Source organism: Nycticebus coucang, chromosome 2 (assembly GCF_027406575.1).
Source record: "Nycticebus coucang isolate mNycCou1 chromosome 2, mNycCou1.pri, whole genome shotgun sequence".
Classification (NCBI taxonomy): Eukaryota; Metazoa; Chordata; class Mammalia; order Primates; family Lorisidae; genus Nycticebus; species Nycticebus coucang.
Genome location: NC_069781.1, coordinates 164,989,402 through 165,007,174, shown reverse-complemented (window position 1 = coordinate 165,007,174; position 17,773 = coordinate 164,989,402). Strand labels below are relative to the sequence as shown.

At 42.3% G+C, this 17,773-nt stretch overlaps 1 protein-coding gene across 1 annotated transcript in view; it reads left to right on the top strand.

The window, feature by feature from the left end:
* The window catches only part of CMTM4 (CKLF like MARVEL transmembrane domain containing 4), a 67,097-nt gene that overhangs the window by 48,485 nt on the left and 839 nt on the right, over positions 1-17,773 (top strand). Inside the window, exons 2-3 of the mRNA XM_053603398.1 lie at positions 9,723-9,899; positions 16,602-16,700. Coding sequence (XP_053459373.1) covers positions 9,723-9,899; positions 16,602-16,700 — 276 coding nt within the window. The remainder of the gene's footprint in view (positions 1-9,722; positions 9,900-16,601; positions 16,701-17,773) is intronic.

Here is a 17,773-nt window from a genome sequence, read left to right as displayed (position 1 = left end):
TTATTTTTATTTTTTGAGATGGGTCTTGCTGTGTTGCCCAGGCTGACCTCCAACTCTTGTGTTCAAGCAGTCTACCAGCCTCAACCTCCTAAGTAACTGGGTGTGTGCTACTGTGCCTAGCATATCTGGTGGTTTTGGAGGCCCATTCTGTAGTTCAGAATTAAAAAAAAATTTTTTTTAAGCCTGTTATTTTTGCATGTACATATGTTTAAATTGATCTTCATTAGGTCCTGTGATAAACTGGTGATCAAGGAAGATTAGAGTTTTATCTAATCTTTAAAGATTTTAGAGACTGTTCCTTCTTGGGGGTGGGGAGCTCATTGCCATGACATTAGCGAGAATGAGGCCAGCCATTTTATTGTGTGACCCTCCCTCAATTCCTGTGACCAGGAAATAGGTTTGCATACTATCAGGGAGACTTTGGAGATGATAAACTCTTGTGATAAAGAAATGGGATCAACATAGATGTACAGAGTGGCTTTCATTTTCCATTAAAGTTTTTAATTTCATTTTAAAATATTCATGAATGGTTTCAAAACAAATAAGGATTGGTTCTTAGAGGTCACTAACATTTAGCTCATAATAAACCTGATTATTTCAAGTGTTCATATATGGAACATTTAAGTTTTTTTCTGATTAAAAACACACGTCTGTGACTTAGGCTATCTCAAAGAAACAAACGTACACATCTAACACTCATTGTAGACATTTTTGAAAATTAAAGAAGCTTAAATAAAAATAAACCTATCCATATTCCTGCCATATAGATGGACCCACTATTAATATTGTAATATTTTACTGTAGGCCGGATACAGTAGCTCACCCCTATAATCCCAGAACTTTGTGAGACTGAGGAGCAAGGATTGGTTGAGCCCAGGAGTTTGAGGCTCCAGTGAGCTACGATGGTGCCTCTGCATTCTAGCCTGGGTGATAAGTGAGACCCTGTCATTTAAAAAAAAAAAAAAAATATTTCTAAAAAAATTTTATTATAGATTCTTCCTGAATTTGTAATATGTACATGTGATATATTTACCCATATGTATAGTTATATCCAATGTATATATATACATGTATTATATGCATATATTATAAATATATAAGTACATATGTATTTATGTGATATATATTGTAAATATATAAGTGCACACATATGTCTTATATATTCAAGCATAATGAGTATTTAAAACAAAAAAAGGGAAAATCACCCTGATTCCCCTGCTACCCACCCAATCTTAATCCACAGAGGACTGATTTTTTTTTTTTTAACTCCTTCAGTATTGGAATTGTATTTGTAAACCCAATATGGTTACATTGTTTGTGCTTCAGCCAAAATGGGGCCTTTTTTTTTTTTTTTTTTTGGAGAGTTTGGCCGGGGCTGGGTTTGAACCCACCACCTCCGGTATATGGGGCCGGTGCCCTACTCCTTGGACCACAGGCGCCCTGCCCAGTGTTCTGCTGTCTATTCTTACCCTAAGCATCCCCCAGATGTCTTTCCCTGCCAGTGCATAGTCCCCTCCATTTCTCTGCCTCATGATCCTTACTGTGTACAGAATCTGATGATTAAATTCACGAACTCATCCTAGAAAAAGCTGTACATATCTCATTGCTGAATATCACTATGGTGACCTTCAAAGTACTCCCCTGGGGAAGCTGTGCACTGATGCCAGTGCCTCGGGTACCCTTCAATGGCATTTTGGAACTCTTTTTCTGGAATGGCCATTGGGACTCGCCTTAATGTCCTGACTGTCATCAAAAATGTGTTCCTTTCAATATTTCCTTTATCTTTGAGTTAAGAAAAAAGCCAGTAGAGTAGGTGAGAAGGAGGGTATTCCAATACAGTTATTTGTTTACTGGTTAAAAATTCCCTCACAGACAGTGCCATGCAAGTTGGTGCATTGTCGTGATACCAGAGCCATGAGTTATTGGAGAAAAGTTCAGGTCATTTTTGCCTAACTTTTTTACACAGCCTTTTCAGCATTTGCAAATAGTAAACTTGGTTAACTGTTTGTCCAGTTCGCACAAATTCATAATGAACAATCCTTCTGATATCCAAAAAAGGTTAGCAGCATCATTTGGACTCTTGATTTGGACTGATAGAACTTTTTGGTGGTGGAGAATTGTCTGAGTTCCCATTGTACACCTTGACACTTTGTTTCAAGGTCATCATATTTGTACACCTATGTTTCATCACCAGTAATAACAGCCCAAAACATTGTCTGGCTTGCCTCTCCAAAGGGTCTTAGCAAACTTCCACTCTTGGGCGGTGCCTGTGGCTCAGTGAGTAGGGCACTGGCTCCATATACTGAGGGTGTCAGGTTGGAACCTGGCCCCAGCCAAACTGCAACAAAAAAATAGCTGGGCGTTGTGGGACGCAGCTGTAGTCCCAGCTACTCGGGAGGCTGAGGGAAGAGAATTGCCTAAGCCCAGGAGTTGGAGGTTGCTGTGAGCTGTGACACCACAGCACTCTACCGAGGGCAATAAAGTGAAACTCTGTCTCTACACACAAACACACAAAAAAACTTCAGTTCTCCTTTGCCTTTGTTCATTGGTGCGCTCTTTTGGGACCCTTTTTGTACGCACCAGTCTTAGTTTTCCTAACTGTTTCTATTGCTGTTTACTTGGTCTGCTATGCTTCTCACAGTCAGCCAATGATTTTAACGCACAATTCGATGAATTTTTGCAGGGTTTTCATCAGTTCTGCTCATTACTCACCTTCCTGACCTCTCTTCATCAGTGACACTTTCTCCCCTCTCAGGAAAACATTTAATCCATTTGTTCACTGCTTTTTCTTTGTGGCATTATCCTCATAAACTTAGACTAACATGTCCTTGATTTCACTTCCAATTTTGCCAAGTTTAACAGGAAATTTAATGTTTGCTCTAATTCAAGCTCTGACATTCTTATGACAGCACCCCAAAACATGCAGTAACAATAATCAGCAAGACACGGCCTCACACCTCAGCATGAACGCAGTTGTGAGACACCCGTTTACCAAGGTTATGAAACTTACCAGGCTGTTTGTACAGTGCTGCCATAGCGGCAAGTTCAGGAACTTCATTGTCAGATTTTCATATACGTGCCCTGTAGTTTATTGAACCATGGCTCTCCTACTGGACACTTCTGTTTTGCCCAGGCTGCTCTTGAACTCCTGGGCCCACGCGATCCTCCTATGTCAGCCTCCCACGTAGCTGGGACTGCAGTTGTGTGCTGTTGTACCCAGCCCAGACACTTTTTAATGTGACACACAGTGTAGCAGTGAACGTGATTTGTACAGTTATTCTCAGGAGACATGTTTGTAGAATTTCTGGGTCAAAACGTAGGCACGTTTCCAGTTGTGACAAGGCCTGAGAGATCACTCTTCACTACATCCTCCGTTAGTCTGTTCCCTCATGCTAAGCATGGGAGATAGACTTGTTACCCATTCTCTTGCCAGTATGGGATATCATTTTTATGAATCTGGTAGATGAAAGTGGTATCTTCATTTGCATTTCTTTTGTTGGAAGTGAAATTGAGCATCTGTTCCTCTGTGGTTTGTTCTCCCCACCCCCACCCCGCCCCTGCCCCAAGTCTGGAACCGTGCAGGCTGCTGTAGCAGGGAAGGAAGCCTGGTAGAGGGTAGGAGCTTTTGTAGTCCCTAAAAGCTCCTGCCAGAGGTCACAGAATGTCGCCCACTCACATTTCATAGCCCAAAGCCTGCTGCCAGTTTTGAGGGCCTGGAGACACATGATTTTGGAGGCCCACTTTAAGAAAAAAAGGTATACAATGAAAAATACAAAACCAGGTACAATAGTGAATATTTAAAATACGAAACACGCTGAATTACAAGTTTAAAGAATATTTCCTCCCGTTTCTGTTTCGGCCTTCACTGGGATAGATCCTGTCCATTTTGTTTGAACTTCAGTATCATCTGTGGATCTGAATAAGTCTACCAAATCAACCTGAAATGCAGGTGTACAAAAGAACAGTTCAGATTTTAGATCTCCACGACATTGGATCGAGCAGCGTTCAAGCAGTCAGTCCGCTCTCATGCGACACACACTGATTTATTGATGAGTACGTGTAGGAGTATTGCTGGAACATTTGTTTCTTCAGGCTATGAGTTGGAAGCAATTTTGTGTGCCATTTTATTTGGGACTGTCAGACTTTGTGAGCTTGAAATTTGTCAGATACTCCAAGATGTGATCCGATACACTGGACTACACAAAACTGTGACCTTCTTCACGCTTGTATTTGCCGCTTATGGAATCAATAATATGATAGGTTTGGCCTGCAAACTCTGGAATTCTGATAAATTTTGTTTTGTGTGATTCCCACCAAAAAGGAAGAAAACGTACAGTGCATTTCTAGTTCTGTACAGTACCTTGCGGAGTGTGTTCCTGGTGAGGCACAACTTGCGTTTACGCGATTCTCCACTTAGAAGTTTATGCATTTGAAGATCTGAAGACTTTCCCGAAGACAAGCTTCTGGTTCCATATGTTCCAAACCCGGTTTTCGTCTATTACCCACATACCTCTGGCTGGGTGTTGTAGGACACGTTTATCTTGTGAATTCTGGGACCTGGTCCTATTGCCAGGTCAGTCTGGGCAGTGGGTGCGGGAACATACGTGGAAGCCGTTGCTGCACAGGGAGGGCTACAGGACCACCCAACCATACTGGAGGTGATGGCTAAGCCCAGCTGTAATGTATGCCTCACTCAACTTCCAATTCACTGAATCCCACAAATGTCCATTGCTATTCCATCATCACCTGGCACCAAGGGCTGCGACAGAGAGGAAGGCGATGTGGAAGGAGAGGGGTGTTACAATAACCGACTAATCGGTCAGTCCTCTCTCCTGGGCCCCCTTCGTGCTTTTTGGTATGACCAGGGTTCTGGGAAACCCCCAGTTGTAGAAATCTGACAGCATTTTAATATTAATTTCCTTATCAACTATGAATATGTTTATCCTCCAGTCATTTGACAGGTACTACATGGAAAGGGCTCTTTCCAAGGGCACCCCCAATCTCCTGATTTGCGTCTTCTTCGACGTCTCTGTACTGTTTTTACAGGTGACATTTGTCACTTCTAAGTTTTAAGTTGAATTAGTTTTGACTCTTTGCCTGCCTTGAAGTTGTTGGCTTCCAGTGTAACTTTGAGTCTTTATTTTTTAATTTTTTCTTGTTGGTCAGTAGTAGTTTTTACTTCAGTAGGGATTATTAGATTTCACTGTGCTGGAGGAAATTTTGACATATTGCTATGCCAGAAGGTCAGACAAAAAAAATGTACTGCTTACAGTGGCAGAAACCATTTTCAGTGCCTGTGAATAAGGGATTAATTAATTTATGGTACTGTGTCAGTAAGTGTATCTACATAGGAATACTATGTAGTTATTAAAAATAACACATTTCTATTTGTGTGAAAATGCCTATAGATTATACTATTTCTAGAAAATAGTATAGAAATAGTAGGCTAGAAAACAAAGTGTATAACCACGTGGTATTACAGTTTAAAAACTACATATGGATCAATTATAACATCTTATTTCCTTGTATATAGTGTATTATCATTTAGAGAGCCCTTTTACATACATTTTTGTTTTGATTTGATACATGATTTACTCTTTGGTTGTGCAAAGAAGGCAGGTATTATTTTCTGGAACTAATAGGGGAATAGTATAGTGACGTTGTAAGACCTAGAAAGACTGGGGATCAAATCTTGGCCAATAAATCCAGGCCTGCCACTTGCTGTCTAGTATATATGTCATGGGACCTTTATTTCCTTTTTCTGTAAAATGGGGCCAATATCTACCTCTTAGTTGTGTTGGGGGACTCAGTGGTATGGAATGAGAAGTGCCCGTGTAGGGCTTGATTTGTAGGTATCTATAACCAGTGAGTAATGGATCATTTATATTAATTAGGTTTTTAGCAATAAGATGTTTTTCCTCCTGTAATGTATTATTTAATGCTGTATAACTACCCCAGAACTTAGTGACTTAAAATAGCAAACCATTATTATCTTTCAGTTTCTGTGAAATTTCAGCATGGCTTTGGTCAAGCTGTCCCCTGGGGATGTGTCATCTTCTTTGGGAGTTGGGAAACCCACATCCAAGATGACTCATTCATATGGCGGTAGGCAGGCGGCGTTAGTTTTTTGGTACTTGGACCTCTTCATAGGGCTTCTTGTGTGTCCTCCTGACATGGCACTGGTTTTCCCCAGAGCGAATGATCTGAGAGAGAGAGAATACCTGTGTGTGTGAGTGTGCAAGGCAGAAATCACAGTACTTCTGACCTAGCCTGTGACATCACACACCTGTGAGATCGGTTCTGCAAGGATCACAGGTCAGCTTTAATCATTGTGTGTCACAACATGAGAGTCCTAGGGAGGGATGTTGGGGACCATCTCGGAGACCGGCTGCCACTCTCAGTAACTGGCAGAGTGAAATTTAAATCTAGGTCTCCTGGCTCTCTTCTATCACTGATGGAGTTAGAGTGCCCCAGGCTTCGCCCGTAGTCGTCCTCTTTTCTGTCTATATTCACCCAATTACATCTTAATTCCAGAACTTTCTTCTGGACTCGTGACCTATATATCCAGTAACCAACTCAATTTTGAAGCTAAATAGGCATTTCAGCCTTAGCATATCTAAAACTGAGCTCCTGACAACCCCACCCAAACCCTGTCCTCCCGTGGGCCTTCCCATCTTGGTGCCATTCTTGTAGATGCTCCAGCCAAAACTGTAGTGTCCTGCTCCTCTCCCCTCCGGTCATCTAGCTGCAAATCTGTGGGCTCTACCTTCAGAATACACCCAGAATTCAGCCTGTCCCACCACCTGTGCCGCCTCCACCCTGATCCATGCCACTACCACCTCTCACCAGGAGGTTGCAGGAACCTCTCTTCTCTCTCCACCCTGTCCTGACAGTAGTCTCTTCTCCACATAGTAGCTGGTGGCCCTTTTAAAACCCAGATGAGAAGATACTACTCTCTAGTATATCCATGGCCCTCAGGATGGCCAGAGATCTCACTGCACCGGGGGGCTCCATGGGTCTGGCCTCCCCTCCTGAGAGTCTCCTCAGTGCCCCCTGCCCTGTCCCAGAGCCCTCACTCTCTGCCTCGAATGCTCTTCCTCCGGCAGCCATGCCCTGCTTCCAGGAACTCCTTCTCACATAGCACCTTCTCAGGAAAGCCTGGCAGAGCCATTCTGTCTAGACTTTCAAACACCCTTGCCCCAGTTCCACTGTTCTCCTTCTCTGCTTCAGTTTTTCTCCTTTGTTCTTATCACTGTCTAATTTACTCTTATTTTTTATTTCATTTTAGAAAACTTCTCTTTTATTAGATTGTGAACTAAAGAGCAGAGATTTCCTTTTTGCCTATTTTGTTCACTACTACAACAAATGGCCTATTAGATTGGCATAATTCTTGAAGCCATATTTATTTTAATATTTAAGAATGTGGAGGGTGGCACCTGTGGCTCAGGGAGTAGGGCGCCGGTCCCATATGCCAGAGGTGGCGGGTTCAAACCCAGCCCCGGCCAAAAAACCACAAAAAAAAAAATAAATAAATAAAATAAAATAAAAAAAAGAATATTTAAGAATGTAGGTGTTACCTTCCCACACAAATATGGTTGAAGTTAGCATACCAGAGACATTTGTAACTCATCAGTACAGTGTGTTATTTCTTGCCCAAGATTACGAGATCCGATTATAGGGGTGAAAAACAAAAAGAAAGTTTAGGACATTCCCTTATGTGAACTATTTCTTTTGTGAATTGATTGCAAGTTAGGCATGCAATTCAAATGCAAGATTAGAGTCTGTGGTTCTGTAGGGAATTAAAAGGAGAGCTATTAGGAAAAGTGCAAAGTGCATGTTTAAAGACCCACACATTTTGTTTTATTGACAAATAAAACTTGTATATATTTACTACATACAACATGATCTTTTGAAATGTGAATACCATGTAGAATGGCTCAAGGAGTGCTTATCAACATATGTATTAGCTCACATACTTACCTTTTTGGGTGATAAAAACATTTAAAATCTACAATCTCGGCTATTTTCGAAATATAATACATTGTTATTAACTAGTCACTGTGTTGAATAACATTGTTATTAACTAGTCATATTGTACAATAGATCTCTTGACCTTGTTCTTCCTGTCTGAAATTTTTGTATCCGTTGACCACCAAACCCCACATCTTTAATGAGCTGACTTAGAATAAATATGTAAAAGGACCACATATTGTTAAGATGTACCGAACTGTAGGTATAGGCTTGTTGAGTCCCCATTTGCTGGCTGTGTGCAAGTTTCTGTGCTTCGTGTCTTGGGAGTTGCAAGGGATGGACTGGCCCCACCCCCAAAAGCTCAAGAGGCAGAGAAATGCCATCACAGATGAGCAAGCTTTCCTGGAGAGGATGGAATAAAATAATGTCTGGCAGGGAGAAACAGAGAAAGAAGGCATGGGGAGGAGGTGGCAGTGTTGAGGGGAACACTGAACTGCATGAACAGGACTTCAGTAGGCAGAGAAGGACCCAGAACAGCCTGCGCTCTGGGTGGTTCCTTCTTGGAGATCGTGTCAAAAAGCAGATCCCCATTCTGTAGTTCAAGGAGAGGAAGCAGATTCTGCATTTTTAACAAGGTTCTTGGGATGCTGATGTCTCTGGTTCTTAAGGAGTCACAGAGCTGCCTGCTGTGCTCCCCTGACTGCAGGCAGGGCCACCTGGGGGCTGCAACACTGACTGGACACGTGGGGGCTGGAGGACCCTGGGTGAATGCAGCGATGACCAGGGACCCAAGACTGATCTGGCTTTAGGTGCTTAAGACCACCTGACCTTTCCTTCATCACAAAGCTGTTAACTCGGCCTTTGGGCCATGTCTCTCTCCTGCAGTCTCCCTCTAAAAATTCACTTGGTAATTTCCATCCATACTTGTTTGACTTGATGATCTCCAAACTCTTGGGGCACATTGCTAGAATGTTACTTTGGTCTTTCATGATGGAATTGATGCTGTTACTGGTGGATTATTTTTTATAAGCTGCCAGTCTGTCATCTTGTGATCAAGTCTAGTGATATACTTTTAAAAATCATGTGAATATTAAATGGGCCTCCTGTTTTTATGAACTTATTATGGGAGAAGGGGAGATCGTTAATCATTCTTTAAAGCCATCTGGGTCCCGGTTAAGCTGCTTGATCTCAGCATGAGCCACCAGGGTAGTTGTAGATGCCATTGAATGGACACCATCAAGATTACATCCCCCCCCCCCCCCCCGTAAGGATCGAAGCAGGTTGGATTTCTTTCTTTCTCTCTCTCTCTCTCTTTTTCTTTCTTTCCTTTTTGAGACAGATTCTCAAGTTGTCACCCTGGGTAGAGTACCGTGGCATCACACCTCACAGCAACCTCAAAGTCCTGCACTTAAGTGATTAAGTCCTGCTTCAGCCTCCCAGGTAGCTGTGACTATAGGCGCCTGCTACAGCACCCTGCTATTTTTTTTGTTGTTGCAATTATCATTGTTGCTCTAGCTGGCCCGGGCCAGGTTCAAACCCACCTGCCGCGTTGTGTGTGGCCGGTGCCCTACCCACTGAGCCACTGGTGCCGCCACGCAGGTCGGATTTCTGACAGTTGTATTGCCGTCCGCAGAGGAAAACTCTGTGGCTGCGTATTGTTATTTTTCAGTTTTGTTTAAGCACGGCAGGCACATATGTCTGCAGATGTGAACTAAATGTACACGTTCATGTGTTTCCGATTCTCTTCCTAGATTTTGGCCCTGATTGCGTTCATCTGCATAGAGACCATCATGGAGTGCTCCCCGTGTGAAGGCCTCTACTTTTTTGAGTTTGTAAGCTGCAGTGCACTTGTGGTGACTGGAGTCTTGCTGATTATGTTCAGTCTCAACCTCCACATGAGGATCCCCCAGATCAACTGGAACTTGACAGTGAGTACAAGTCACGACTCTGTGACTGTAAAAGCATCGCATGCTGGCTGGCTCTGAGGAAAAACTGGAATCTCTCCCTGGAGTGTCTGATTCTAGTTCATTTTGATATTTACATATTCCTTTATAACTCAACTATGAGATTTTAAATTTCTGTACTGGGTTGCATAAAACTACAAAGTAAATTTAATATTAACTAATGATAGAAACATCATAACAAAATTATTTTGGCCTTTTTAAAGATGTCACTTCAATTTTGTGATCCTCTGAGAAGACTGGTGACGTTGGTATTTGCAGAATATGGGGAAGGAAAACACAATGAAGACATTTACATGTTTTTCAGACCGGACACAAGCCATTTGCAAAAATATTGATTCTGAAAGAATTGAAAATATGAATGAAAATGCCCATAATTAGCAAAGCCTAGGAGTATTGTTCAAAGCAACTGGGAGGATCTGGAGGGTTTGGTGGTTTGACTAGAAAGTCGCAAGTGAAAGTGTGTTCATTTATCCTTGTGGTTTGGATTGTTAGGCTTGTTCGGATACCCTTGGGATTCACCATGGGACACCTCAGGGGTGGCAAGTCCCCGACCTCCTTTGCTGGACTACATGACTTGTTGTTTTTTTTTTTTTTTTTGTAGAGACAGAGTTTCACTTTATGGCCCTTGGTAGGGTGCCATGGTGTCACACAGCTCACAGCAACCTCCAACTCCTGGGCTTAAGCGATTCTCTTGCCTCAGCCTCCCGAGTAGCTGGGACTACAGGCGCCCGCCACAACGCCCAGCTATTTTTTGGTTGCAATTTGGCCGGGGCCGGGTTTGAACCCGCCACCCTCGGCATATGGGGCCGGCGCCCTACCGACTGAGTCACAGGCGCCGCCCACATGACTTGTCTTTACTTAGCTGAATGAGAAAGGAGTTTTAATAGTGTTTGATCTTCTTGGTATTTCTTTGCAAATAAGCATGTGCAGGAGTTCAAAGGGACTCAGTCAGGGAGACACACCAGCACAGTCAGTACCGAGACACGCTGCAACATGAATGAACCTTAGAACCATTGTGCTAAATGACAGAAGCCAGGCGCAGAAGACCACACAGTCTGTAGTTCTATTTATATGAAATGTCCAGAATAGGCACGTCAATAGAGGCAGGCAGCAGATTGGTGGTTGCCAAGTGCTGGGGGAGGAGTGCGGAATAACTGCTAATGAGTGTGAGGGGTTTTTTTGGAGTGCTGAAAAAATGTTCTAAAATTACATTGTGATTAAATTGTACATTTTAATCGGTGTACTTTATAGTATGTGAGTTATATCTCAATAAAGCTGTTTAAAAATACATGATACAACCCACCCAATAACCATTTATAATTCTTGGGTATTTGTAATTCTTCTAGACTTTTTTTTACATATGCATGTCACGTTGTGTGGGCAGAGAAAAAGGACGTATTTAAAAGTCATTCTTTTTGTTTTAATTTATCAAGAGTATCTTCCATGTTAAATAATCAGCTTGCATCATTATGTTTAATCACCGCATAGTGTTCCATTATGGAAATACCATTTTATTTAACAAATCCCTTATGTATTTATTTACTTATTTATTTCTTGAGACAGAATCTTATTTGTTGCCCTTGGTAGGGTGCCATGGTGTCATAGCTTACGGCAACCTCAAACTTCTGGGCTTAAGCGATTCTCTTGCCTCAGCCTTCCAAGTAGCTGGGACTACAGGCACCTGCCACAATGCCCAGCTATTTTTAGAGACAAGGTCTTGCTCTGGCTCAGGCTGGTCTCAAATTGTGAGCTCAGGCAATTCACCTGCCTTGGCCTTCCAGAGTGCTGGGATTACAGGCATGAACCACTGCGCCCGGCCACAAATTCCTTGTTTAACATTTTATTTGTTTCTGCTTTTTTTTGCTCTTTTAAATAATGTCCAAAAGAACATCCTTTATGCTTAGACATTTTTGCCCTGATATATTTAAGATGAATTTCTGAGTGTGGAATTTATAGGTAAATGAGATGAACCTCTTTGAAACTTTTGATACCTATTGGAAAATGATTTTCCAGAAAGTTGTGTCCTTTAAGCCCTACTTGCTGGCTTTCTCACGCTTTCAAACACACACACTTACCATAGGTGTACAGTCTCTGCCAGTCTCACAAATGAATGGCAGTATGTGATTGACAATTTAATTTCCATTTCTTTGGTTATAAGTAAATTTGGACATTTATTTCTTGCTTACTGGCTACTTATAGTTCTTTTTTTTTTTTTAAGACAGACTCACTCAAGTTGCCCTGGGTAGAGCTGTGGCATCAGAGCTCACAGCAACCTCAAATTCTTGGGTTTGAGCAATCCTTTTGCTTCAGACTCCTGAGTAATTGGGACTGCAGGCGCTCACAACACCTGGCTAGTTTTTCTATTTTTAGCAGAGACAGGGTCTTGCTCTTGCTCAGGCTGGTGTTGAACTCAAGCAATCCACGTGCCTTGGCTATACTTCTTTTCAAATTGCATTATCTATGGCCTTACCTCACTTTGTTACTTTTTCTGATGAGCAAATGTTGTTTGTAAATTAAGGATATTGATCATTTTATCAAATAGTTATTTATGGTTTAATATTTGTCAAGATTTTATTTGATGTTTTCTGCCTTTGGTGTAATGCTTAGAAAGTTCTTCCTGACTAGGGTAATTTAAACACACGCAGTACTTTTGTGCTTTTGCTTTTTTTAAGAGACAGAGTCTCACTTTGTCACCCTCAGTAGAGTGATGTGGCATCACAGCTCACAGCAACCTCCAACTCCTGGGCTTAGGCGATTCTCTTGCCTCAGCCTCCTGAGTAGCTGGGACTACAGGCGTCTGCCACAACGCCCGGCTATTTTTTTGTTATTGTTGCAGTTTTGGCCGGGGCTGGGTTCGAACCCTCCACTCGCGATATATGAAGCCAGCACCCTACCCACTGAGCCACAGGTGCCGCCCTATGCTTTTGCTTTTGATAACGTAATTTTTATCCTCTTTGCTTTATTTTGGTTTAAACCATTAGGAATACAAATTTTAAAAAATGATTTGTTTAATCAATTGCCTTAGAACCATCCTTTGTGTCCTCACTACCTTTCTTTTTAAAATATAGCAGTGTTTTGTTTTTTTTGTTTGTTTTGTTTTTTTGAGACAGAGTCTCAAGCTGTCGCCCTGGATAGAGTACTATGGCATCACTGCTTACGGCAACCTCAAACTCTTGGGCTTAAGCGATTCTCTTGCCTCAGCCTCCTGAGTAGTTGGGACTACAGGCGCCTGCCATAACACCTGGCTATTTTTTGGTTGTAGTTGTCATTGTTGTTTGGCAGGCCCATGCTGGATTCGAATCCACCAGTTCCGGTGTATGTGGCTGGCACCTTAGCCACTTGAGCTACAGGCCCCGAGCCAAGCACTGTTTTTTAAGTAACACTATACCATTGTCATGCCCAACAGAATGAGCTACTTTTTAATGTTATTTAATATCCAGTTCATGTTCAGATTACTCCCATGTCTCAAAAGTCTTTTTACATTTGTTTTGTGCAAATCTTCATCCAAACATGGTCCCCCACTGCTTCATGTTTTGTTTTGGTTTTTTTTTCTTTAATTTCATTTTTATTCTACTGATTTCTTAGAAAAACTGGGCCATTTATCCTGGAAAACATCTCACAGTGTGGAGTTGGCTCCATATACCCGCGTGTGGTGTTTACTTGTTCCTCTGTCCCTGTCTTTTCTGTGACCCAGTCCTTGGCTCTAGGACTTCAACAGAAGCTTCTCTGAGAATGGAAATGTTTTCTGGTCTGCCCTCACCTAGGCAGTAGCCACTTAGCATTCAAAACGTGGCTAGTGTGATTAAATAATGGAATTTTAAAATTTTATATCATTTAACTTTAAATAGCCACATGTGGGCTAATGTTTGCTCTATTGGATAGCTTAGTTCTAGAAGGTCAGTTATATACAGGTTCAATTTTTAGGCAAGCGCCTCAGCATATAAATATAAGTCATTAGAGGTGGCACAGCAGGGTGAATGTCATTAACAATAACTTAATTGTATATATCAAAATAACAAAAAATGGAATTCGAATGTTTGGGACAAGAAAAGGTAAGGGCTTGAGGTGATGACAACTGCAGTTACCCTGATTTGATCATTGCACATTGTATGCTTATGTGAGATATCACATATAGGTCAAATATGTACGCCCATTATATATCTAAAATAATTAAACATTTAAAAAGTAAAAATAATTCAGTGAGATCGGAGGAGGCAGACATGTTATACTCTTGTTAGTAGTTGCTGCTTCCCCCGTTTAATCTGGTCCTTTAACCTCAGATCTTGCTGGGAGATGCGTCTTTAAATATCCTTTTTGAATTTTTTATCACTGTGCTCCCTGGTGATACCGATCTCTTCAGTGATGATTCTGTCTATTTATTATTGTTAATTATCATTACCAACCTAAACCACTGACACTGTTACCTTTAAATTTTTGCCCGTTTATTTTCTAGCCCTTTACCACGTCTGTATTTTTGTATAGTCATGGTTCCTGTAGATACTGTTTTGTTTGATGTTTGACCTCAGCATCCTACCCATAAAATATTTTTTCCCCATTTTGGAACAGTCTTTGCTTGGGGGGGTATGTTTTCTATTCTTTTGACTCCTGTGTGCATCTTACCCAGAGCTGAGCATAACTAAATGCTTCCTGGTTTGAATTTGTGAAAAATTTGCCCTGGCTGTGCAGGTCCCAGCTGAAACCTGTGCTGGTGTAGATATTTCTGAATAGAGCTTTCCCTGCGCCCACGTGGTAGCCATGAGCAGACACAGGTTGGGTTTGTGCTGCATGGTCAGCTCCATTATGTGAACATTGTTGTGTTGCATCTTTAAAAAAAAGAAATCTGTGGGTGGCACCTGTGGCTCAGTGGGTAGGGCACTGGCCCCATATACCGAGGGTAGCGGGTTCGAACCCGACCCCAGCCAAACTGCAACAAAAAAAGAAAGAAAGAAAAAAAGAAATCTGGCTTAGCGCTTAAGAAGAGTGGTTATAGCACCAGCCACATACACCGAGGCTGGCGTGTACAAGCCCGGCCTGGACCTGCTAAATAATGACAATTGCAACAAAAAAATAGCCAGGCATTGTGGCGGGCGCCTGTAGTCCCAGCTACTTGGGAGGCTGAGGCAAGAGAATCACTTAAGCTGAAGAGTTTGAGGTTGCTGTGAGCTGTGACACCATAGCATTCTACCGAGGGTGACACAGTAAGACTCTATCTCAAAAAAAAAAAAAAAGAAAAGAAAAAGAATTCTAAATTGAAGCCAGCCAGCCAAGGGGGCCCACCAGGTGTTAATAGTGTAGTTAACCTGGCACCCAAGCAATTTGGGCTTTTTCCTGAATTTTCTTTCCCTATGGAGATTATAGAGGCACTCTGGTATGACTCAGGGTATTTGGGGATCTTAATGACAAGGTAATAATAATGACAGAGGTAACAATAAGTGTGTAGGGGACCCTAATTTTGGGCCAGGCACCGTGCTTGGCTCTTCATATGCATGGTTCCATTTAAATCCTAATTCTGGGATGAAGAGATTACTCTTCCCCCATAAGACACAGAGAAATAAAGTAGCTTGTCCATCTAAAGTCATAAGGTTGGGTAGGCCCCTAGTCAGCTGTGTGGCCTCTAATCACTGCTGTGTTCCTTTTTGCAAGTAGACAAGAGTTAAATCTTTGAAACACTGGATATATAAACTGATTTGCTTTGCATGAAGCTTAGAAAATCCTCCAGGATGTAGTGCCAGAGAAGTTTGAGAAAGTGTGAGGTCTGGCTGAGTGTGTTCTCTATGTGTGAAACCATTTCAGATGTCACACGTGAGTGTGAGGAATGCTGGAGGGATTTTACTAGTTTTATTTGGATTCTTGGGGGGCTTTATCCTTATTACCAAGATGATTTGACCTTTTTTTCTTTTTAAGAGACAGTATCTTACTCCGTTGCCCAGGTTAGAGTACACTACAGCCTTGATCTCCTGGGCTCAAATGATCCACTTGCCTCAGTCCCCCATGTAGCTGGGACTACAAGGCCATATTACCATGCCAAACTAATTTAAAAATTTTTTGTTTTTGTAGAGACGAGGAATCTCTGTATTGCCCAGCCTGTCTCCTGGCCTCAACTGACACCCCTCCTGCCTTTGTCTCCCAAAGTGCTGGGATTATAGGCATGAGCGCCCAGCCTGAATAAGAGTGAGATCCCATCTCTACTAAAAACAGAAAAATTAGCTGGGCATTGTGGTGGGTGCCTATAGTTCCAGCTACTTGGGAGGCTGAGGCAAAGGGATCACTTAAGCCCAAGAGTTTGAGGTTGCTGTGAGCTATGATGCCACAGCACTCTACCCAGGGTGATGGAGTGAGACTCTGTCTCAAAACAAAACAAAATGAAAAACCCACTAGATTCTAAAAATAATTAGCAGTTTGCATTGCTATGTAAGTCAAGAAATGGTAACATACTTGGTTAAGATATAGATTTTGTTTGCTGTGGTGGTTTATTAAATAGCGTCATGAACTGCTAATCATCTTTCTCCTTTGTGTGACCAATACCCCTGTGTCATTGAGACAGAGCGGTGGCACCCCCAGGGAAGTTGGGTATTGTGGTTCTCATTTTGGAAGTTCCTCAGCTGCTTTCAGAGCAAAGGATAGGATGGTTCTGTTCACGCAGTTTTATTTCATCTTTCTCTTTAGGATTTGGTCAACACTGGACTCAGCACTTTCTTTTTCTTTATTGCTTCCATCGTACTGGCTGCTTTAAACCACAAAACAGGAGCAGAAATTGCTGCCGTGGTAAGAGAACTCAAGTGATTAAAATGCACGCTGGTCACACAACCCCGTGGCTTGCTGTCTGTCCCTGGTGGGTACCTTGCTCATTCTCCTCCTCCAGCTCTGCTAATGATGGCATCACTAGGCCAGTAGGGGTCCCAGTTCCTCATTGCTGCAGTTCTCAAAGTGTTCCCTAAACAGCAGCCTCAGCATCGCCCAGGAACTTGCTAGAAATTCATTTCTTGTGGCTTGGCGCCTGTAGCACAGTGGCTAGGGTGCCAGCCACATACACTGCAGCTGGCAGGTTCGAGCCCAGCTCTGGCCTGCCAAACAACAACTACAACCAAAAAATAGCCGGGTGTTGTGGCGGGCACCTGTAATCCAGCAACTTAAGAGGCTAAGGCAAGTGAATCGCTTAAGCCCAAGAGTTTGAGGTTGCTGTGAGCTGTGACACACTACCGCATTCTACCGAGGGTGACATAGTAAGACTCTGTCTCCAAGAAAAAAAAAAAAGAAATGCATTTCTTAGGCCTCACCTCAGAACTACTGAATAAGAAATGTATTTTCAGTAGCCGGGTGTTGTGGCGGGCGCCTGTAGTCCCAGCTACTCGGGAGGCTGAGGCAAGCGAATCGCCTAAGCCCAGGAGTTGGAGGTTGCTGTGAGGTGTGTGACGCCACGGCACTCTACCGAGGACAATAAAGTGAGACTCTGTCTCTACAAAAAAAAAAAAAATCAGAAAAAAATGTATTTTCTTAAGTCCTCTGGGTGATTCAGACACACACTCAAGTTTGAGAACCCTTGTTATAGTCTAACAGAGTTCTGGATGTCTGTGAATGATACTGCTTTTGAAAGCCTCATGGGGGGCAGTCGGGGGTCCTTGAAGAAGAAGAAAAATAATCGTGACACCATTTAGCAGTCACAAGATGTTTCTACTTTTTAAGGTGAGATGCCATGGGCCTTGGGGACAAGGTAATGTGAGACTTTCCCTCTCTATGCTCTGTATTTTTATTTTTTTCTTAATTAGAGATGGAGTCTCCCTATGTTGCTCAGGCTGGATTTGAACTCCTGGGCTTAAGAGATCCTCCTGCTTTAGTCT